Source organism: Quercus robur, chromosome 8, assembly GCF_932294415.1.
Source record: "Quercus robur chromosome 8, dhQueRobu3.1, whole genome shotgun sequence".
Taxonomy (NCBI): Eukaryota; Viridiplantae; Streptophyta; class Magnoliopsida; order Fagales; family Fagaceae; genus Quercus; species Quercus robur.
This window is the reverse complement of record NC_065541.1, coordinates 52,064,196-52,088,316: the sequence shown is the minus strand read 5'-3', so window position 1 is coordinate 52,088,316 and position 24,121 is coordinate 52,064,196. Positions and strand designations below refer to the sequence as shown.

The 24,121-nt window shown below is 34.1% G+C and overlaps 2 protein-coding genes across 2 annotated transcripts; one reads left to right on the top strand and one right to left on the bottom strand.

The window, feature by feature from the left end:
• The first annotated feature begins 1,497 nt into the window (after positions 1-1,497).
• Positions 1,498-12,486, top strand: LOC126696945 (uncharacterized). The gene is made up of 6 exons (XM_050393712.1): positions 1,498-1,645; positions 4,092-4,642; positions 6,461-6,653; positions 9,549-9,613; positions 9,755-9,968; positions 12,040-12,486. The coding sequence occupies exons 1-6, from the start codon at positions 1,565-1,567 to the stop codon at positions 12,304-12,306; spliced, it is 1,371 nt and encodes a 456-aa protein (XP_050249669.1). The 5' UTR covers positions 1,498-1,564; the 3' UTR covers positions 12,307-12,486.
• A 6,832-nt stretch (positions 12,487-19,318) lies between these two features.
• Positions 19,319-20,400, bottom strand: LOC126696457 (uncharacterized). The gene is made up of 2 exons (XM_050393197.1): positions 19,475-20,400; positions 19,319-19,418 (listed from the first exon to the last, which is right to left on the bottom strand). Exons 1-2 carry the CDS (start codon positions 20,398-20,400, stop codon positions 19,319-19,321), a joined length of 1,026 nt encoding a protein of 341 aa, XP_050249154.1.
• Positions 20,401-24,121: the final 3,721 nt, after the last annotated feature.

The following is a 24,121-nucleotide window of genomic DNA, read 5'->3' as shown; positions in this document are numbered from 1 at the left end:
TTTAGAGCTTGCCCATAAGAAAATCTCCATTTATCTGAGAGCTTGAAAAAATAAATGAACCTTGCACATAATTTCTAGACTGAAAATCTTTTGGAGTTTAGCTTGAAACCTTTACTTCCATTACATCTCATTCTCCTACGGTCCTACTGTTGACATCCTTCCATCATAGGAAGCTAGGAGCTTTGGTTTTTTAATTGAATGGGATCTGATTTTCTGTAATAGGAAGGAAGTATCGTGTGTGAGAGGTTCTATTCATTTATTTGTGTATCATTGTGAAATACTGATGTGGTATCATGGTATTGGAGGGTGTAAACCAAGGGCCTTATAGAATTTAAACTCTTATTTTAAATGTTATGTATCTTACATCTAAATAAAAATGAGAGGACATAGTTCTCGTTAGCTCAATTAATAAAGTCTTTTAGGGTATGTTTGGTTTAGTGAATTTTAGGTAGGATGAAAAAAAAAAAAAAAAAGAGGAGAGAAAATGGGGGATTAAACATTTTTTGGTGAGTGTTTGGTTGGAAAGAGAGGAGGTAAAAAAAAGACAAAAATGTTTTCTCCCCAAAATGGGGAGAAAACTAGGTGGGGATTCTAAACATCTTGATTGATAAAAATGCCCATGTGCACTTGTACATGGGCAATTCGTTCGGTTCTTTCTTTTTCTTTTTCTTTTTATTTTTATTTTTATTCTTTTGATTTCTTGGGCTGTGGGCATGATAGTTGTTGTTGTTGTTTTTTTTTTTTTTTTTTTTTTTTTTTTTTTAATAAATTGGGTTATTGCTTTTTTTTTTTTGGTCGTTTGTCACTTTTTTGTTTTAATTGGGCATTATTTTTTAATAAGGGTATATTAGTAAATTTAAATAAACTCACTTTTTTCAAACCTCCACTTTTCTACTTCCAACCAATCAAAAAAGAGAGAAATTAAAATATTTTCTACCCTCTACCATTTTTTATCCTTTCACTTTTCCACTACTCCAACTAAATGGACTCTTATGGTTGAATGAAAAATCTGAGGTTTAGTTTCCGTTTACACTAAAAATTGATTGGTGTCTTGGTCTGATAATAAAAAATAAAATGATTAAAAGTGGACGCCATAAGTTGAAATTCTAAAAAAATAAAATAAAATAAAATAAAATGAGAGGAAATTGAAAGATTCAATGCATGAGATATTATGCCTGATAATTAAGTCATACATCAAACTTCAAGCTAGCCAAATGGACAGCCTTGTTAGAAAGTCTAATGGCCACAGATTTTAGAAGAAAAGTTAAAAGACGAATTTGGACAAAGAATTGATTCTCCTATTTGGTACTGTTGTTTAAATAATAGTACATATATTTTCACAACACTTTTACACCCACATGTATTTTCACAACACTTTAACAATATTATTAGAAATTTCTTACCGACCTAAACCATTATCATTTATCACTATTTCAAGTCAAAGAGATAGAAATTTAGGTGGTTGTTATATATATATATATATATATATATGGATATGGGAACTTGTTTTCATTTGGTTTTCGGGTTTTGGTCACAAGGGGCTCCATTGTGTGGTCATTTTTCGATGTCTTATGGGAAGAGATGGGCCTCCATAACTATTTTCATCTTCGTCTTTGTCATCAGCTTTGTCTATTGGATTGACAAGGTAAGTCCCTCCCAGGCTATCTATTATCCTCTTAAGTCCCAAGTTTGTTTGTTTTTCTTTGCTTATTAACATAGTTAATAACAATTTCTTTTTCCTTTTAAAAGTTATAGAGGTGTTTTACGTGGTTGTTGACCATAACCTTCGTTACAATGTCCAGAGTTTTCTCATTTTCCGAAGTCATAAACCAAAGACCTGTATGATTATTGTTGTCTATATTGATCAAGCCCACTCTTGATAGTCATGTCCTAAATCACTCACATCTCATCTTTATATTTAAACCAAACATCTACTGTTTTTTCTATCTTGCCCTGCCCTTCGGCAAGTTTGGGCCGTTTGGCCACCCAACACCAATATCGGCGACAACGACGACTACCGACGACCGAAGTCAATCATTGCTTTGGGAAGAGAAGAGAGAAATTAAAGAGAAAGGGACCTTGGGTTTTTAGGAATAGAAATAGAGGGAGAAAATTAAAATTAATATATAAAAAATGGATAAAAGGTACTAGAGTAATGAGTCATGCTATTTTTGATAATGTCTAATGAGTAATGACCATTTGAATCTGTCTTTTAGCTAGGTTCCATCATTGCCAAGACTAACTATGGAGAACAGCTGTAGCATTTTTATCAACTTGCTCAGTGGTGGTTATCCAAAAAAAAAAAAAAAACTTGCTGAGTGGAAACTAATGGGATGCAATATGGTTTTTATGAGTGACTTGCAGTGATTTGACTAGAAAAGTAAAGGAAAATTACACTAACTTCCATCCGAGGTTTTTCATTATCTTACTTAACTCTTATCTAGTTTAAAATAATAGGTTTTACCACTATAAATTATATTCCAAACAACACTTTGTACTCTAAACTTTTAAAATACATAGTTAGCACCATAAACTATAACATGTGTTACACTTTGTATCCTGCTGCTAATTCTGCTGTTATTTTGGATGGAAAACCAAAGTTTAGGGTGCAAAGTGTGATTGGAAGTATAGTTTAGAGTCGTAAAGTATAATTTCTCCTTTATTTTTAAGAGATTGAGAAGATGGACAATTGAGTTTTTTCACATGATGCCATCCAAGATAATGGTAGAATTAACGACATGGTGCAAAGTGTAACATGAGTTATAGTTTAGGTGCAAATTGTTCATTTTGAAAGTTTAAGATGCAAAGTGTAATTTGGAGTATAGTTTAGAGTGATAAAGTGTAATTTTCCATAAAACTATCAAATTATATATATAACCTCTTCCCCTCAAAATGACCAGAAAGGGGTTATAAACGTCTTAAACTTTATCCTCTACTTAAATTGTAGTCCACTCAACCCCTAATAAGAAATTCAAGATTTTTTTAAGCCTTTTCTTATGGGATTTTTTAAAACTATTTTTTTAGCCATTTAGGAAAGGTAAGTGTCTTATTTTAAATTAGAGGGAAAGATCAGTGCAATAAAAAAAAAAAAAAAAAAAAAAAAACTTTAGGAGAAGTTAGTATAATTTTCCCAAAAATAATATGGCTAGTCGGGAGTGAATGTTCTTTTGGTTAATATTGGTTAGCTCCGTTCTTAATTTCTTGAGTCTAAAGAAACAATTGAAAGCCATTATATATATATATATATATATATATATATATATATAAATATTAGTATGTATTGCTTTTAGAATCCAATTCCCATAATCTATTACATAATATTTTATTTTAATGGCCTTCATAATCGAGTGGCATCTTGGATTAGACTTATGACTAAGGATAAATTAGTACTATTCTTTTAGACTACCACACCCTTTTACTTAAAAGAAGTTTTATTTTTTATTTTTATTTTTTTTGCTAATCAAGACTCATAGGCTACACGCCATTGGCTAACCTAGGAATTATTCAAGGTATATTCCCCTATATTTACAAAACTTTCAATATCGTTGATCTTGGAGAAAGCTCAGTTTGAGATTTTGAATACATTGGTCCCCACTTCCTTTGGCTAATTAATTAGAACTAAAATCCTGTTTTCAAAACTTGATTTGAAAGGGTGTGATAAGCAGATTTGGTAGCATCCAACCTAAATTGTAGTGTGAAATACAATAAATTTATTCAATTTCAAATTAAAGAACTAACTATTAACAGTCATAACTAGCTGAAACTAAACTTATAATTTGTGCTTTCTTTTTCGCTTAAAGAAAACAAGTACAATCTTTAATTTGAAATGTATTACATTCACAATATTTTTACAACATTTTCACAACAATCATAGGTGATTGATTGTTATTGGTTCAAATTTGAACCTATCATTAAGATTACTTTTTTGCCCCAACATGTACAATAACAACTAGTAACAATCTGACACTTAAGACTTGTTGTAAAAATGTTCTGAAAATGTTGTGGACATATCATTTATCATTTTCTCAATTGTGCATTTTCAATTAGAATGCATATATTTTTCTTATAAGTTTCTTCATTTTTTTTTTAAGTCTGCCTTAACAGGTAACTACTTCTTTAGGACATTTGCAACCACAATAAGTCCTAAAAAGTCCTCTGTCCAAGTTGAGTTTCCATTCAAATTCAATTGCTCCAATTTGAACTTAACATGTCCAACCAATTACCCGGTGACAATTGAGAAGGAGGGATCATCCCCTGTGGCATGTCCAGAGTACATGCGGTGGATTCACGAAGATCTACGGCCATGGAAGAGTGCTGGAATCACGAGGGACATGGTGGAAAGTGGAAGAGTTTATGCAAATTTTAGACTTGTTATTGTAAAGGGAAAGGCTTATGTTGAGAAATATAAGGGGTCATATCAAACTAGGGATGTCTTTACAATATGGGGAATTTTGCAGCTTCTGAGGTTGTACCCTGGGAAGGTACCAGATTTGGAGCTGATGTTTTGGTGTGGAGACGAAACCGTGATTAAAAAACGTGACCACCAAGGGCCTAAAGCCACGTCGGTGCCACCGGTGTTCCATTATTGTAATGATGATGAAACACTAGACATTGTCTTCCCTGATTGGTCCTTCTGGGGTTGGTAAGTTTCAATTCCTTTTCAAATTTAATTACAATTTACTTCTAAGAAAAATTACAGTTTGATTGCAAAAGTTACTCGGAGCATGGGTGTTTTTGCTACATATATACAAAATAGAATACCATGTATTCAACCCATGTGAGGGTGGTTACATATATCAAATTATCAAATACATATAGTAGGACTCTCACAAGAAGTGATCCTCATACACTATTGGGGTTTACAAGTTTTGAGAGACCAGTAGTATGTAATGAAAATAGCAAATATTTCCTCCAAAAAGAGGAATGCGACAAAAAGTATTTATATAATGAATGTATACAACACAATTTCGCGTCTAAACATACACTTGTAAATCACACAAACATGTGATTAATACCCATAAGATGAGGTACTCGTAAACTCACACCCCTAAAATTTCTTTATAGCATGGTTGCTGTTGATATATTGAATAATACATCTGTGGGGGGTAAAAGACCAGTAGGCCCATGTCAATGTCTACGTTGGGCCAAACGCCTAGCCCAAGGGAAAACCCCTCCTTGACCATGGGGAGGAAAAACCCCTCCTCGGCCATGCGGAGAATCCTCCTTGGCCATGTGGAGAATCCTCCTCGACATGGATGTAGTCGAGGATAAAGGAGACAACCTGCCACTGGTAGCAGCACTCCAAATCGTTTCACGGAATAGGAAAAGTACTAAAACAAAAAAGGACAACGGAGAAAATGGAAATGTCAGAGGGAAAAGCTGCCATGACTGCACTTAGTGCCTTGTGTTTCACATAGCTATGCTTTTCTGCCTTTACAACCATTCTCAACAACTAGAGGGAAGGGCTGATGGGACAAGTACCTACCCAAGGAACCCCATTCAGAAGGGAGGAAACTACTATAAAAAGAGAGGACAAGGAGACAGAAGGGCGGGGCTGAGACCCCTCATCACATCAAAGGCACCAGAAAAAGCTCCCCGGATCGCGCCGAGGACCAATCCTCTCTGGTAAACTCGGTCCATGAAGAACACCGTGATTACCATTGTCCATACACTAAAACCTAGCTCTTTGACCCACTCTCTACAAATTCATTGTACCAGGCTCATTGGTCTAAGGTCCCATGCATCTTGGGCCTGGCCTGAAAAACGTGACCCTACAACATCAAATAAATATGGTTAATTATTTATTTCAATCTGATTTTAAAAAAAGAATTATGTTCTCCAACTACAAGGAGATATATCCAATAATTTTTTTAATTAGGTATGATTTAGTAATATACAGTGTATATACTGTGTATTCCTCCCTTTGGATGTTCTGGCCTAAAAGATATATTGTTTATTCCCAAAGTTAATAGGATTTGATGAATCAAGGTGAAGGTAGCCTTTCTTTGCACTGTCCAATAAAAGGAGAATAGTTTTGCAAGATGGTCTGATGTTATAATTATGAGAACCGTTATGTCCATAATATTTTTATAATAAATCATATGTGGTAAGTTGTTATTGGTTCTAATTTGAATTTACAACTTAAATTACTTTTTTGCTCACCTGTAACAATCAATAATAATTTACTATCTAGGATTTGTTGTGAAAGTGTTGTGAAAATATTGTGGATAACATTTCTCTATAATTATAGGCTTACTGATCTAATTAAGTAAACTTGTAAAAAAAGGGTTATACTTCTTTGTTTTTTCATATGATTCAGCTTGTACAGGTGGTTATTCTAAAATAATAATAAAAATTATAATAGGAGTTGCACTCCTTTGTTTTCTCATATGATTCATAATTATAATAATTTTTTTTTTTTGGTTCAAAAAAATAATTAACAAAAATTTTCCTTTGTTAGGCCTGAGATTGATATAAAGCCATGGAGAACTACGTTGGAGGCCCTAAAAGAAGGCAATAAAAGGATCGAATGGAAGGATAGAAAACCCTATGCCTTCTGGAAAGGAAACCCATACATGTCTCGAACAAGAATGGAACTTATGAAGTGCAGGATCTCTGACAAACACGACTGGAATGTTCATTTATATATCCAAGTAAATTTCTTTATCAAATTCCTTGATTTTTATTTTAAGGAATATTCATACAATTCTAGAATTAATGGGTGGATGAGTTTAGTTATCGGGACATTTTTAATAATAATATGTAGTAAAAGAAAAGATATTAAATACCAGAGTTGGATACAATTTGAGTTATTTTATGGCAAAAATTTAAATGAGTTTTTTCATATTTAATTATCACTTAAATAATATTTAGTTTATTAACTATCAATTTAGTTAATATTTTATATATATTATATTATATTTTTATTATTAACCACCGAATATTCTTATTTTTAGTATGATTAATTCACTTAAGCAATGTTAAGGATATTATAAATTTTACTACATAAGCCTTACATAATAATGTATCAGCAATTGAAAAAACTGATTCAAATATTCATTTATTATATTGTTTATGTAACAACAATCACATTCTTGCCATTTAAATCTGTCTACAATGGGTTAATCCTGTTGGGGATATTACACAAAGTAATGATGGAAGAACAATGTCAATAAAAAAAACAAACAGAAAATAGATAATTAGGAAGCATAATATCGTTTTTCTTAGACAATATTTGCCCCCACACTAATATTGCTAAAGGGTTATCACAAATTTGTCCCTAGGATATAACTAAGTTGTTGGGTTCTACAGATAGCAAATCTAGAGAATGACCACATGATTTCTTGTGTTTCTTTGTAACCTTTATTTAAACCTATAGGATTCTATTTCACCACAAGGCATGTATGAAGAGTTAAAATGTTTCATAAAATCGTTCACAATGCTTGAAACATTTTCAAACATTTAGAATAGTTACTGAAAATTCTGCAAAAAATTTAGTTTTACAAGTGTTGAGGTCTAAAAAATCACAGTATTGCGCCAAGGCCCAAAATAGCACAAAGGATTGAACTATAGAAAAAAATAAAATATTTGGGCCTTCAAAAAAAGGAAAGGGAGGAGAAGCTCAAGCCCATCAAGGGTCATAAGGAGGAACCCAAATCCATGAATGGGTAAAGGTCTCATGAAACAAAGGGAAGAAAGAAGCCTAGCCTGCCAAGGTCAGAAAATCACTAGAGAGCCCAGGGAAAAAATTGGGCTGCAATACTGGGGATTCCAAGTAGCTTGGGATCCTTGGGACATGCAGCAAAGTTAGGTTTGGATTAAGACAGTTTAGAGCGGGTGCTAAGAAACATAAGGAACAAGAACAAATATGTCCTTGTCAAGCACCCAATGATGCAGTAAAGGGGTCAGAGGGCCTGGGAACCAACAACTCATGAGCAAGAGCCTAGTACCTCAAGGAACTCAGGAAGAAGAACCAGGAAGGAAGGAGGCTTAGGATCTTTCGGCCTGACAGAAAAGAATCAGCTCACCTGGGAAAATGACAAAAGAGAAAGCAGCCAAAAAGTGGGTCTGAAAAAGTGGAATCTAAAAACTTTGGAGAAGAAAAGAACAAAAAGCCAGCCTTCTAGGACCCCCTAGAAGGGGAAAGTCAGCTAGAGGCTTTTGAAGAAGAAATCTCAAAAGAAGAAAATAATGAGGAATGAGAAAAGGATCAGCATTCAATGATTCTAACATGGCATTGGTTCTGGTACCTAGGGGAGCAAATGGAGGGAATCAGTGGTATCCTGGAAATCCTAGGATGGCACTATAAAAGGGGAAGTAACCAACATTGAAAGGGCATTCAACAACAGTGAATTAGAGTAAAATCATTGAGAAAACTTTGTCAGAATTCAAAAAGAAGAGAGAAAAGAGAGGGAAATACCACTTGGTATCCTCAAACAGCCACTAGAGAACACACTTGGATTCAAAGGGATTCAAACTTTGCAAGTCTTAGAGGCCTGAAGAGCCATTTAAGTCTGTGATTTTTAAACTTATTTGGACCTTGTAACACGTCCTAGTGAGCATAGTGTATTACACAATTAAGAAAGTAATGAAGTATTTTACATTATTTTAAGGATCTCTAACGCTTTATTTTACGTTCTTTCTTTATCATTGCGTTCCTTTGTTGTTTCTTGCTATTTAATGCATATATTTCTTGTATGTTAGCATGTATGTGTTGTAGAATTTTTGCTCTGTGCACCACCTAGTTCGAAATTAGCCCAATTTAGCCGCGATGAACCAAGCCCAGTCCCTTAAAACAATAAGTATTGGGCCCAGGATCCTTATTTCTACTTGGACCTGTGTGCTAAAAAAAAGAACCCACACAACAAGTCTTAATTGATCAAGAGTTCCTTTTGATTGATGGAATGTTCTTTTCGATCTATTGAACAGGAATCGAGCATCGATAGAACCAGGCTGAGACTCCAGAACAATTTCACTCATCACTTCGATCGATCGAGGAAAGATTTTGACCGATCGAAAATACTGAATTTCGAATTTCACTTAGAAAATTCCAGAACTTAAAATTTCACTTTATAAACTTTATGAAACAATATTCTCCAAACTCAAATATAATTATTACAACCTATTCATTTATATATCTATATATATAACAAATCCCACATTGGAAAATGAGTGTGAGTTAAAGAGGTTTAAAACTTGTGCTGTATAACCAAGAGTTAGACCATTTTGGATATACACCACTGTCGGTTTCTTTAAGACCTTTCCCCCTCTTCTCGTGTGTGTGAGTATGTGTTAAAATACTCAGTATTCTTTAAAAAAAAAATGTCTACAGTAATTCTCTTGATCTCAGTCCATTCATTGTATTTACTTAGTTTCGTCTATTTACTAGACTCATGAATTTGGCAACCATGATTAATAGATTCTTATACTTTAATTTCAACTTTCAAATGATGAGGAGTGTCACTAGGTTTTGTTAAGAGGAGGCTTATGATTCATCAGCAACAATTTCTTTAATAAATATTTATTTCAACTAGTTTATTTGTATTCAGGATTGGGGAAAAGAATCTAAACAAGGATTCAAGAACTCAAAACTAGAAGATCAATGCACCCATAGGTAAATATTACGCTTCTTTAATTTCTCAACAATTTCTTTTTCTTCATTTTTCTTATAATTTCCTTTGAAATATGTCATAATACATTCATAGTGTTATTAATGACATTATTTTCTGTTTTGTTTGCCTTTTTCCATCTGAAGATATAAAATTTACATAGAAGGATCGACATGGTCAGTGAGTGAAAAGTACATTCTAGCTTGCAATTCCATGACCTTGCTACTGATGCCTCAGTACCACGAATTTTTCACAAGAAGCTTGGTGCCCATGCAACACTACTGGCCCATCAAAGTAACTGACAATATATGCAGAGATCTTAAGCTTGCTGTCGAATGGGGCAATAATCACACCGACAAAGTAAACCTCTTTTCTCTCTTCCCCTATTGACACAACCAAATTTAGCCTGTGGACATGCATGTGTGGCTTTGCTTTCCTCAAACAGTTATCTTTTCTTGAATTATGAAAAACATAAACAAATGTAGAACACATATATAGAAATGCACTATTTAAAAGTGATAGTTTTTAGACCCCTTAAAACACAATTGATTTAACCTAGGTAATTAGCCAAGTTGTTACTTAGTTCAATTTAACAAATCTAGGTTATCACAATTACAAAGATCATATCATGCAAAGCAGCGGAAAGATAAATAACACAAAATATGATCACCTAGGAAACCAAACCGGTAAAAACTTGGGGAGGATTTGACCTAGCTATTCTCAAGGTAAACTTGAATCCACTATCTTGAAAGAATCGAAGTTCATACAATAAGACTTACAAGCCCCCACGCTTGACTTCTTATTGCTACCAACTAGTAAAACTTACTGACACGACCACGTGCAAGCTCCGAATCCACGGACTCCTTCTTTCTTGGATTCACTACCAGATACAAGCACACCCGCTTGTGTTTTCTTTAAGCTTCAATGGCAGCAACCGAGTTGATCATCAAGGTGTAGAAAATATCTTCTCCTTGAAAACCTTAAGTTTGTGTAAAGGAAAGCTCCTCTAGATCTCACAAGAGATTTACACAAACAGCAATATGAGCAACACTAAAACGTGGCTAGGGTTTGCCTTTTATACTTAGGACATATTAAAAAACCCTAAAACGTTTTAAACAACTAGGGCTGAGTTGGAAATCTGCAGAAAAAAAACATTCTGCCCGATATTCGATCGATCGAGCCTAAGCTTCGATCGATCGAGCCAGGCCGAAATGCATAATTCTTTCTGCATTAGCTCGATTCCAACTTTACATAAAATACACAACTTTGAGCAAGACTAAAACACTTCTAAACACATTGTTTTGATCATGGTTTGCCAGCAATACACATTAGAGTTCTAAATACATAAATTCCTAAGTCTTTAGAACCTAACAAAAAGCCTTCTCAAAATGGTTTTAATTGTTTTTGTTAATTTTCTATTTTTCCTTAAAGAAACAACATGATTTTTCTGATTTTCTCGTAGGATGCTTGTAATATACATAGTAGTCTAGTACGACATATTTTGGAAAAGAGTGAGGATAAGAATACTACAAATTTTATTACATAAACCTTGCACATATTACTGACGTTTCACTGATCACAAAAAACTAATTTGAAAACATTAAGACTACTACCAATTTTACTACAAAGATTGTAAATGTCACTTTAATAACATAATCAATAAATTGGTTAAATTATTAGTTTGATCCTCCAACTACTAAGTAAAGTCGGCTAAAGTACAAGTAACACCTTTGGCTCTGAGGTTTGAGTTAATGTTAGCTAGGTCAAAAACTTTTCTAAGTTGACCAAATATATTGGTCCTAAACCCAAATTGGACTCTAAATTGTTACTTATTTTTCTCCTTTCTCTCATAGTGATTAGAGACCAAATTAATCAGTTTTCAAAAGTTTTGAACCTGATTAACATTAGCTCAAACCTCATAGGTGTTATTTGTATTTTACCCAATAAAATTTAATTTGATCTCTCAAGTCCTCATCTATTAATTGTATCAATGTAGTCATTCAACTTTCAAAATCAAGTCACAACGTCATCCTTATGTCTCCCCCATTTAAATTTTAATGGAATCAATAGTTGAAATTTATTTAACTTAAGAATATTTACACTTTCGACAACCTAACTTATGCTATATTTCCTACATTAACTATTTTTTTTTTTTTTTTTGGTTTTGTTTTGTTATTTTGACTTATTTAATTATAAAACTTATGTAGTAAAATTTGTAATATCCCTAAAATCACATTTATTTATTGTATTTTTAAAGTTGTTTTGATTACATTCATTGTCATGCTAGTTTATAAGCACTTTGATCGTCAATAATGGAACCCAACGTGCACTATGTTTCTTATTTTGGTGCTAGACATGCTTCAAATTTCTTTGTTTCTTTATCTAATTGTTTTTCTTCACAATTCTGTCCCCTCCAACACTATTATTTCAGGCACAGGCTATTGGAGAGGCAGCAAGCAAATTCATTCAAGAGAATCTTAAAATGGACTTTATTTACGACTACATGTTTCACTTGTTAAGTGAATACTCAAAGCTCTTGAAATTTGAACCAACAATTCCTCTAGGAGCGCTTGAGGTCTGTTCAGAAACAATGGCATGTCTAGAGGGCAATAAATTTTGGAGGATTAAGAATTTCATGGTGGAGTCCATGGTGAAATCCCCTAGGGATACACTTCCATGCACAATGCCTCCTCCTTAATGATCTTCCAAGTTCCAGCTATTGATGCCATTTCTCGATATAAAATATAATGAAAGAAGTGGGTATGTGGGAGAACGAATATTGGGAGAAACTAGTTAGTTGAAATACAATAATAAGGGACTTTGTTGTTTGTGTTTGTTCGTTTTGAAGCTTAAAATATGCAGTATTTAATTTCTCGAACTTCCATTTGGCTTTGAAGGTTATTCTAACAAAATTTGTTAATTAAAAGAAAGAAAGGGCTTTGAAGGTTGGGGTAAGGACTGTGGAATAGAAATCTACATGAGTTGGGCCTGGTTTCTAGGCTTTGAAACTTTATTGATATATTTTAGTATAAGCTGGAACTTCTTAAGGGCATCATGGTGCTAAGTAGGCTTGTACATAGTATGGTGCAGTCAGTTATGGGAGTGTTTTTTGCACAACACCTATAGGGTGGGGTTTCCCCTCTTGCTTGACCGTGCCTCACTAGTGGAGGAGTAGGGACCAGTGTACGCAAGGTGCAATTAGTTCAGTTAATTCCTCCTTTTTCTCAAGAACCAAATACAATGCAGTTGACTCTCCCAAACCATGCACATCATAATCATTAAATAGCCCAAATATTCCCAAAAAAAAAAAAAAAAAAAAACAAACAAACAAACAAATTCTCAATCTCTCTCAAAAATGTCTTCTTTCAAATTGCAGAAAAAAAAAAAAAAAAAAAACCCTAGGTTTTAGGGTTTTTTTTTTTTTTTTTGGTATGATCAGGATAGTAGTTGATGTAAGAGGTCATGTCTAGTACAAGTATTTCTCTTTAATTATTAATGAATTGTGTACATACACCTGTCTAAACAAAGAGTTTAGATCATTTATAATAGCTATAGTGCATGATTGATACCAATCATCATAATAATTTAGGTAAGAGGATTTCCTCTAATTCCCTCTCATTTTTAGCCGGAGATGCAACACGTGATTTTTATTGATTTTTAAATAAATCATATCTTACCTCTAAATAAAAATTAGTAGGAATGAGTAGATTCAGTTGGATTGGAGTTCTTCCCATAAAATTATTAGTTCATTAAGGTATGTTGAAAAAGAATTCCTGTTAATACTTGTGTTCATGAAATCCACACTGTATGTTGTCATTCTTACATTGAGTTTGGAAGGAGCAAAAGATGAAAGAAAAGGAAGTCTAGGAAGGAAATGTAGCTTCTTCTCACTACAAAAAAGTTGGTTTTTTATTTTATTTTTTATTTTTAGGACCAAAACCGTTGGAAAAAGTCTGAAAGGCCCTCAAAAAATATTATTTTGAGGCTTTGGATGACCCTTGATAACCTTTGAAACAAATTTTCTCGAAAAAGAAATTTTGACGACCTACATCTTACATGACCTTCAAAACAGAAATTTCAACACCAACATGACCCTTGAAACAATTGCTTTATCTTTATCTTTATTTTTTTTAAAAATAGTGGTTGTATGGAGTAGTTTATTTCGACAATTCTTCTGAAAAATTGTGACCCATGAAATAAGGTTGCTTTAAATCAAGCGCGTACATTATTTAGCGTTTATCTCTAGGGTGTTTTGTGAACCTTCGAAAAATGTGAGTTGAAACAAATCAAGTTTCTTGTAGTGTCTATTTGGTTGACAATAGAAAAAAGAAAATGATTGAAAATTGAGGAAAAACAAATTTGTCCGAACCCACATATTATAATCTGTCCAAATTAGTTGATACATTTTTTTTTTGTTTGTTTGTTTTTGTTTTGAGAATTTGAGTTTATATCAAAATACAATTTATATAGACATGTATTCAAATGTGCCTATCAATTATTTGAGGAATATAAATTGTAAATTTGTGATGAGGTTTAATTATCATAATAATATTTGTAATTTATTTCTCCATTAATTATCTAAGTTATTTTTTTATATAATAAATGTTAACTCATTAATGAATTATATTTGAGAATAAAACCTTATTAAACTCACATCTTAATGTGTCTACTTATATACTCTATGTTTGTTTCATGCATTCATGTTGTTTAGACTTTAGAGCATTGGTAGCAGATTATCTAAAGTGAGTAAAGGGGGTGACAATTGAGAAAGAGGAAACCAATCGATATTTTAACATGATGATTGAAGCAATTATTATAAAGTCATCGTTATTTGTTCAAAGAGTAATGTTACAGTTACAAACTATTTTACAATATTTTTACAAACTATTGTTGTGGCCAAGTTCTTATTAGTTCTTATATGGGCCACTAATAACATCATTTTTTTTATTTACTAATAATCACTCATTATATCAGTAATTTGTAAAAGTTTTTGTAAAATTTTTTGTATTTCTAGCATTTTGCTTGTTCAAATTCTATCATATCTATTAAAAAAATATTCTCAACTTTTATTATTATTATTATTATTTTTTGGGTGGAACTTTCACTTCTATGTGTATACCCAATAGTATTTTTAGTAGTATATTTGGATTGAAGGCAAGGAGAGGATAGTTTTAAATATGCTTTAAAAAAAGGGAAAATAGATTTCTAGATTAATTTTTAAGGATTTCCATTTTCTTTAATGGTTCTTTCAAATATCTAAATGTACACACCCCATTAGCCACTCATGGAGGTCTATAAAAAAAAAAAAAAATATATATATATATATATATATACACACATATTATGGGAATAATCTTTATATCTACATAGAGGATAATAACAAAGGAGTTTTATATTTAATTTAAGAAAAATGCTGCATCCATAACATTTTCACAATAAATTTTTGTTGGTAAGTTGTTACAGGTTTTTAATTTGAATCTATCATTGAAATTATTTTCTTGTCCATCAGTAACAGCCCGTAAGGGCTGTAACAACCTATCACCTAAAATTTGTTATAAAAATATTGTAAACATAGCATTTCACTAGAGTTAAAAACACATTCTATTTTCCACGGTGTGAGAAAACCTAGTCTCTTCTATTCCCCTTCCGTTGAACTCAAGGAGCAACTCTCACAAAATTTATGGTTTCCAATCGCTTGGGTTTCTATTAGTGCATGTAAAATTTTATTTTGTTCTTTTGTTTTGTTTTTGGTTTTTGTTTCAATTTTTTTTGACAGATGAATTCGAGAAAAGATTTATAAAAAGTGCCAAATTGCATTGAATGCCGATGATATAACTCAGCCATTCTCTGTGCCTATCAAATCTCTATTTTGCATTTTGTTTCACAAAATTTCTTTTCCTGATAATAAAATTAATTGATTAATTAATTAAGGAAAAAAGAAAGGAGCAACTTTACTTCTCTATCAACTCACTCTTCTCTTTTTAGTAGAAATCAATCACTTATGGTCTGTTTGGTTGCCATGGATTTGGATTTGAGGGGGCCCAAATCAAAATTCTTTCTTTCGGTAAGTTAAAAGAAATGGATTTGGATTGGCCTCAAATCCCACTAGAATTTGATAGGCCCAAATCCATAGATTTCAAATACCCTCAAACATGGTGGAATTCTGAAATCTCTCATGCACGCTCCTCTATTTCTCTCTCTACTTTGGCTCGCATTTCTCTTTCTTCCTTGCAACTCAACAAGCTTCTTCTTCTCTCTCTTTCTCGCGACAACTTTAGGTTTGTCTCTCTCAACTCTTATCTTCCTCTTTAACCTCTTTATTTCTCTCTTTCTACTAAATCTAAATCCACAAAGGCTGTGTGTTTTTTTTGTGGGTTTCATTTGTTTTTGTTTTTTTGTTTTTTGTTTTTTGTTTTTTTTTTTTTGGTGGGTTTGTTTGGGTTTCATTTGATTTGTTTGTGGGTTTTATTTGGGTTTCATTTGATTTGTACATAGGTTTTGTTTGATAGTATTTTCTATGATTTGTTTCTGGGTTTATCTTTATTTTCTATTTATGTTTCGTTTGTGGGTTAGAAATGCAAATTACATGTTTAATTAAATGCTTCTATGAACTGTCTATGAGTTGTGTAAGTAGGACTTTTACTCTGTTATGTCCAACGGGTAGTGAATGGAGCTACTAGGTTCACATGGCTTTGTTGGATGTTCATATTTGGTAGTAGTTTAAAACAATGTTCATATTCTTAGCTTGTGTGAGTTTTGTTGGAAATAAAACAAAATACTGATGGGCCTTTTCTCTCTTACTCTCACAAACACTCACATAGTACTTAGTGTATAGAAGAGACTCACACTCACAAATTAAATAAAGGGAGATAGAGTGGAGAGGGAAGAGTTAGAACTCTTTAAATTTTTGTATTTCTCTTCAACTCTTATTTAGAACTTGACGGATAAATGGGTTTATATAGTATACCATCCAATGTTTAACTCCCACTACATTTATTTTTCTAACTCTTACATTCATAAATCCCACACATAACTTCAATAAAACTCCCACTACATTAACTTATGAAACTCACACTTATTTATGAAAGATTAATTAAAAACAAGTTTAACTTCTAACATCCCCCCTTAAACTTGTTTTCTTGATTACTCCAAGTAATGCTTGCAGCTTGTTGAATGTGTCATACTTGAGTGGTTTAGTGAGTATATTTGCAACCTGATCATGTGACTTCATGAAATCAAGATGAACTTCCTTTATTGCAATACATTCTTGGATAAAATGATACCTTGTGTCAAAGTGCTTGCTTTGGTCATGAAAGACTAGATTCTTTGCAAGAGCTGGTGCTGACTTATTGTCCACAAATATCGTCGTAGCTTCTTCTTGAAACATCTACAACTCTTTCAATAAACTTCTAAGCCAAATTGCATGACAAACACCGGAGGTAGCAACAATGTACTCAGCTTCACAAGTGGAAAGCGTCACGATTGGTTGCTTTTTGGATGTCCATGTAAATGCAGTATCACCCATATAGAGTACAACACCCGTGGTACTCTTTCTATCATCCGTGTCTCCGGCCCAATCACTATCACTATAGCCAACAAGTTCAAAATATTTAGAGGGTGAATACAACAGTCCATAATCCAGTGTACCTTTTTAATTAGTGAAGAATTCTTTTGGCAATCTTCAAATGAGTCGTCGTCGGTGTTTCCATGTAACGACTAACTAGTCCAATGCCGAAAAGAATGTCTGGTCTTGTGCATGTTAGATACCTCAGACTTCCAACCAAACTCTTGAAGAATGTTGGATTAACCTTCTCTTCATCGTCATGCTTTGACAACTTCACTCCACATTCTACAGGGGTGCTAACTGGATTGGAATTTAACATCTCAAACTTCTCGAGAATATCCTTCGCATAACCTTCTTGGGAAATAAAAATTCCATCCTCCATCCACTTCACTTCAATGCCTAGATAATAGGCCATAAGTCCAATATCTATCATTTCAAACTCCTTAGTCATTGCTTTCTTGAAGTCTTCAAACATACTTGGATTGTTGCCTGTAAAAATCAAATCATCTACATACAGACAAACAATTAAGATATATCCATTTTTATGCACCTTACAATAAAGCGCATGTTCATGTGGGCATTTAAAAAACCCATTAACTTGGAAGTAGTTGTCAATTCTACTATTCCAAGTTCTTGGTGCCTATTTCAGGCCATATAGAGCTTTCTTCGACTTCAAAACTTTATCCTCCTACCCCTCTACAACATAGCCTATAGCTTGCTCAACATAAAGTTCTCCCTCAAGGTAGCCATTCAAAAATGCGGATTTTACATCCATTTGGAAAATTCTCCATTGATTCTGAGCTGTTAAAGAAATTAGCAATCGTATAGTTTCCAAATGAGCAATTGGGGCAAATACCTCATCATAATCAATACCTTGCCGTTGACTATAGCCTTTCACCACCAATCTTGCTTTGTATCTCTTTACCTCTCCTTCTGCATTCTTCTTCAACTTGTACACCCATTTTACACCAATTGTCTTCTTTCCAGTTGGAAGAGTTGCAAGCTCCCATGTATCATTCTTCTTTATTGCCTTGATCTCTTCGTCCATAGCATTTCTCCATTTTTTGTCTAGCATCGCTTCTTCAAATCCTGTAGGTTCACAATCAACCCAAAAAAAAAAAAAAAAAAGTGTTACATCATATGTATCTCTATTAAATCATAAAGATCTTGAAGACTTCTCATTTTTCTTGGTTTTTCACTAGAACTTCCTTCTAATAAAGATGATGATGATGGACTTTCATGAATTGGAGATGCTGTTGCTGGTGATGGAGGTGGAGTGATAGGCTCTTTGTGAACTTCATTCCCTTTATCTTCCTCTTCAAATAGAGGAAAGAAATCATACTTCTCCTCTTGGGTGCTCCAATCCCATGTGCCTTCTTCGTCAAATTCCACATCTCAACTAACAATGACTTTTCTAGTGCTTGGATTATAGAGTTTATAGCCCTTAGAGCTTGGATCATAGCCAATGAACACATACTTCTTGCTTTTATCATCTAGCTTGGATCTTTCTTGATTTGGTACATGTGCATATGCAATGCTCCAAAACACATGAAGATGGGAAACTATAGGCTTCTTCCTACTCCAAGCTTGTTGTGGGGTTTTTCCTTGTACACTTCTTGTGGGGCAACAATTGGACAAATAGATTGCACAATCTATAACTTCAGCCCAAAATTCTTTTGGCATTTTCTTGCTCTTTAACATGCTTTTGGCTATATTAAGAATTAAATTATTCTTTCTTTCTGCTACACCATTCTGTTGTGGTGACCTCGGAACTGTTAAAGGGCGGCGAATCTCATTTACTTCACAAAATTCTTTGAATTCATTTGAGGTGAATCCACCTCCTCTATAAGATCTTAAGGCCTTAATTTCATGGCCACTCTGCTTTTCTATAAATGCCTTAAATTTATTAAATGCACCAAATGCTTCAGATTTCTGCTTCAAAAAATAAACCCACGTTTTTCTACTAAAATCATCAATAAAGAGAAGAAAGTAATTACTTTTACCAAGTGACAATGGCTTGATAGGCCCACACACATTAGTATGAACAAGTTGCAATGGCTTGGTTACTCTTGTACTAGCTTCTTTTGGAAAGCTCTTCCTTGATTGCTTGCCAATGAGACATCCTTCACAAAGCTGGTTAGGATGCTTAATGGAAGGCAGTCCTCTCACCATCTTCATTTTTGTCAACATCTGTAGTCCTCCAAAGTTTAAGGGCCCAAATCTTAGATGCCAAAGCCAAAAAGAATCTTTAAAACAAGCCTTCAGACATCTAATAGCATCAATTTGAATATTTAACAAGAACATTCTATTTCTTGTCATAGGCACATTAACTATCACATTATTTTGATGATCCCTTATTAAGCAATTGCGATCTTTCAACTGGATATCGTAGTCTTTCTCAAGAAGTTGTCGCATACTCAAAATATTAGTTTTTATGCTTGGCACATAATATACATCAGAAATAAATTGATGATCTCCATTCTTTAAACGGATAAGAATTTTACCTATCCCTTTCTTTGAAACTTTGGATGAGTCACCAAAGGTAACATTCCCGACCACCGATTCATCAATCTCCATAAACATCATTTTATTCCCACATATATGTTTGCTAGCACCAGAGTCAAGATGCCATGCACCATTTTCTTCTCTGTCTTCTCCTTTGTATGCCAACAACAAAGTCGGCTCCACTTTTTCATTCTTATTTTCAACATAGTTAGCTTTCTCCTCAACAGTGTTAGCGGTATTTTTACATTCACAAGCATAATGCCCATACTTTTGACAATAATAACATTTGATATTAGATTTATCATACCTTCTTCTATATGGTCTTGAGAAACTTCCTCTTCCACGATCTCTTGTGGATTGTGAACTTTGACCCCTCTCTTCATAATTGGGAGAGTTTTGACCATTCCTTCCTCCAGATCCTCTCCCTCTACCATGTCCACGTCCTCGGCCTCTTTGGCTACTTTGCTCCAAAGGCTCTTGCTTCTTCTTATTGAGCCTTTCTTCATGGGCTTGTAATGATCCCATGAGCTGGTCAATGGTCACTGAATCCAAGTCTTTTGATTCCTCAATCGCCACAACAATATAGTAAAACTTAGAAGTTATTGACCGTAGGATTTTTTCTACCACACGGACATCATCCAAGTTCTCACCATATCTCTTCAATTGATTTACAATTGCTAACACCCTTGAAAAATAATCTGAAATAGATTCAAATTCTTTCATGTTCAAACCTTTAAACTCACCTCTCAATGTTTGAAGGCGAACTTTCTTCACTTTATCAACTCCCGTTAGAGAGTTTTTAAGAATCTCTCATGCTTGCTTGGATGAAGTTGCATTTGCAACTTTCTCAAACATAGTTTCATCCCAACCTTGATAGATCAACGTAAGAGCTTGTTGATCTTTCTTTCGTGCCTTTTGCAAGGCTTCCTTTTGGTTTGGGGTCAAAGATTCTTCATCTTGTCACTCCACATAACCTTTCTCCACAATCTCCCACGCATCTTAAGATCCGAGCAATGCCTCTATTCAGATACTCCAATTTTCAAAGTTTTGTTTGGTAAGTTGAGGAAATTGGAATGACACCATCCCATTAGCAATAGCCATTCTCACCACGAACAGATTGGCTCTGATACCACTTTGTTGGAAATAAAAACAAAATACGGATGGGCCTTTTCTTTCTTACTCTCACTAACACTCACACACTACTTAGTGTATAGAAGAGACTCATGATAGGCCAGGAATGTATTGACTCCTTGTGATGAATTAACCAATTTATTAGCCAAGTTAATTAATTAATCCAATTAACATGCAATACGTGTGGTAGCACAAACAAATCACCAACTAAGTTAATATGTAGCGGAAAATAAAGTTGACATGGTGATTTGTTTAGAATGGGGAAAACCTCCAAGTCAAAAACTCCATTGGGTGATTTTAAGGTTACCACTCCTGAGAATCCACTATTATTATAACAAGCGATTACAAGTAAAGGAATCCCAGTACCTTATACCAACCTACAGTTGAACCCTTACCCAATACACAATTGCACTTGTTTTGTAGTGATAATCTCTCCTTTTCAATGCAATGCTCCCAGTATGTGACTAACCAATTAATGCACGGATCCAAGTACGTGACTAACCACTAACTTGAGAAGGATGTTGGCTGCAAAGTTTTTCAATTCATCAACATGATGAAGATCATGAAGCTCCTTGGTTACAAAACCCTACAGTGTACAAACGTAGTAGCTTCTTCAAGAGAAAGATAAACTAGGGCATATGTCTCCGGTCACAAAATGCTTGTGAAAAACCTTTGCATCAAGTTGCACTCACTTGCATCAGTTGTGACGGCCTTTAAAATAATCCTTATATATGTTTAGGGTTGTGAGAAAAGAAAGCCTAAATAATTATACACGAATTTGTGTGAAATCAGATCTGAAAAACTGATTTTCGTAAATCTCGATAGATAGGTTATCTATCGAGTAGCTGCCGAGCATCGGGTTGAAGATCCCTTATAAACCTTGATAGATGCTATTTGTCGAGCTAGTTATCGAGCTTTAAAATTCAGCACTTCTTCACTTGTTTCTTGGACAGACTTGCATGGCTTTAACAATTGGACTTGAACTCTTGTTCCTTGAAGTATTAAACACATCCTAGATCTACCCAATTACAAGTAAAGTGTGTTTTGTCAAAGGATTAGCCAATTCTAAATGACATATGTTCCTAATATGATTCACATATGTCCTAACAACTCACACTCAAAAATTAAATAAAGGGAGAGAGAGTGGAGAGGGAAGAGTTAGAACTCTTTAAAGCTTTGTATTTTGTTAGGTTCTAAAGACTTAGGATTTTATGTATTTAGAACTCTAATGTGTATTGTTGGCAAATTATGATCAAAACAATATGTTTAGTCGTGTTTAGACTTGCCCAAAGTTGGTTCATTTATGTAAAGTTGGAATAAGCTGTTGCAGAATTTATTTATGCTTCTCGGCCTGGTTCGATCGATCGAAGCTTAGGCTCGATCAATAGAAAATCGGGTCAGATGCGTTTTTTGCAGAATTCCAACTCAGCCCTAGTTGTGTTTTAAAACGTTTAGAGTTTTTTAATTTGCCCTAGGTATAAAAAGAAAACCCTTGCCACGTTTTAGTGTTGCTCATATTGCTATTTGTGTAAATCTCTTGTGAGATTTGTGAGGAGCTTTCCTTTACACAAGCTTAGGATTATCAAGAAGGAGATTCGTTTAAGAGCTTGATGATCATTCAGTTGCTGACATAAGAACTTAAAGAAACACAAGCGGGTGTGCTTGTACTTGCTGGAGAATCCAAGAAAGAAGGAGTCTGTGGTCTCGGAGCTTGCACCTGGTCGTGTCAGTAAGTTTCTACTGGTGGGTAGCAATAGGATGTTAGTGGTCTAAGTCCTGTTGAACAACTTCGATTCTTTCATAGTGGATTCAGGTTTACCTTGAGGATAGCTAGGTTAAATCCTCCCCAGGTTTTTACCGGTTTGGTTTCCTGGGTGATCATATTTTTGTATTATTTATCTTTCCGCTGCTTTGCATGATATGATTGTTTTGATTGTGATAACCTAGATTTGTTAATTTGGACTAAGTAACAACTTGGCTAATTACCTAGGTTAATCCAATTGTGTTTTTAAGGGGTCTAAAAACTATCAAGTGGTATCAGAGCGGGTTGCTCTCTTGTTGTTGATCTTTTGATCACTGAGCTGATCCTTGACCCTTGTTGTCATGGAACATGGACATTCTCTTATTATTTCTCCTCACTTTGATGGGAATGACTATGCTTATTGGAAAGTAAGGATGAAAGCATTCCTGAAATCGATTGATGAGAAAGTCTGGAACTCCATCGAATACGGATGGGAGAAGCCCACTACTCCTGTTAGTGAGTGGCAAACTTCTCAAAAAGAAGCAGCCGCGTTTAATAGCAAAGTTATGAATGCTATCTTTAACGCTGTTTCTATGGAGGAATTTAAGAGAATCTCTAATATTGAGGTTGCTTATACTGCTTGGAATATCCTCCAGATTGTGCATAAAGGCACAAAGGCTATCAAAATCAACAAATTGCAGCAGTTAACTTCTAAATTTGAAAGCATTAGGATGTCTAATGATGAATCTTTTGATGAATTCTATGCTAAAATTAATGATATTGTTAATTCTGCATATAACTTGGGTGAAATCTATGATCAAGCTAAAATTGTTAGGAAGATTCTTAGATCTTTGACTGAAGATTTTAGACCCAAGGTGACTACCATCATTGAGAGTAAGGATGTGGACTCCATCCCTGTTGATGAATTTGTAGAATCTCTTCAATCCTATGAGTTGGACCTACCTAAGACTAGCAAATCCAAATCAATGGCTCTTAAGTCAGTTGATGATGTTGATGTTGGTGGATTTGATGATGAGCTCTCTGCTACAGAGATTGCTTACCTTGCCAAGAACTTTAGGAATTTCCTTAGAAACAACAACAGAAGGGCAAGAGATGAGAACACTGTTGAACTTAGAAACGTTAGGAAGAATGATCCCACTAAGGTTAATAATACTGATAAACCTAGAGAAAAAGTAGGTCAATCTTCAAATAATTCTATGGGTCCTTAGTGCTTTGGATGTCAAGGGTATGGTCACATGAAATCTAAATGTCCTACCTACTTGAAGTCTAAGGATAAGGCTATGGTTGTAACCCTTAGTGATGGTGAAGTTTCTGATGATGAGTCTGGTTATGACGAGGATGGAAACTTCATTGCTTTCACTGCTATTGCTGTAGTCAATGAAAGCATATTTATTGAAGAGAACCCTTCTGATGGGGAACTCTTTGAGGACGCAGATCTTCAGGAAGCCTACAATAAACTTTGCAAAGTTGCTGCAAAGGATGCTATGAATGTTGAATTAGGCTTGAAGAAAATTGCATCTCTTGAGCTTGATAAGAAAAATTTGCTTGTTA

Excerpts from the sequence above, each read along its gene's own strand:
- LOC126696945 (XM_050393712.1), top strand. The coding sequence starts at position 1,565 with ATGTCTTATGGGAAGAGATGGGCCTCCATAACTATTTTCATCTTCGTC. Across the intron at positions 1,646-4,091 it reads TTGTCTATTGGATTGACAAG|TCTGCCTTAACAGGTAACTA; the intron begins GTAAGTCCCTCC and ends TTTTTTTTTAAG. Across the intron at positions 9,969-12,039 it reads GCAATAATCACACCGACAAA|GCACAGGCTATTGGAGAGGC; the intron begins GTAAACCTCTTT and ends CTATTATTTCAG.
- LOC126696457 (XM_050393197.1), bottom strand. The coding sequence starts at position 20,400 with ATGAAAGAATTTGAATCTATTTCAGATTATTTTTCAAGGGTGTTAGCA. Across the intron at positions 19,419-19,474 it reads CCTATGACAAGAAATAGAAT|ATTCTTTTTGGCTTTGGCAT; the intron begins GTTCTTGTTAAA and ends CTTGTTTTAAAG.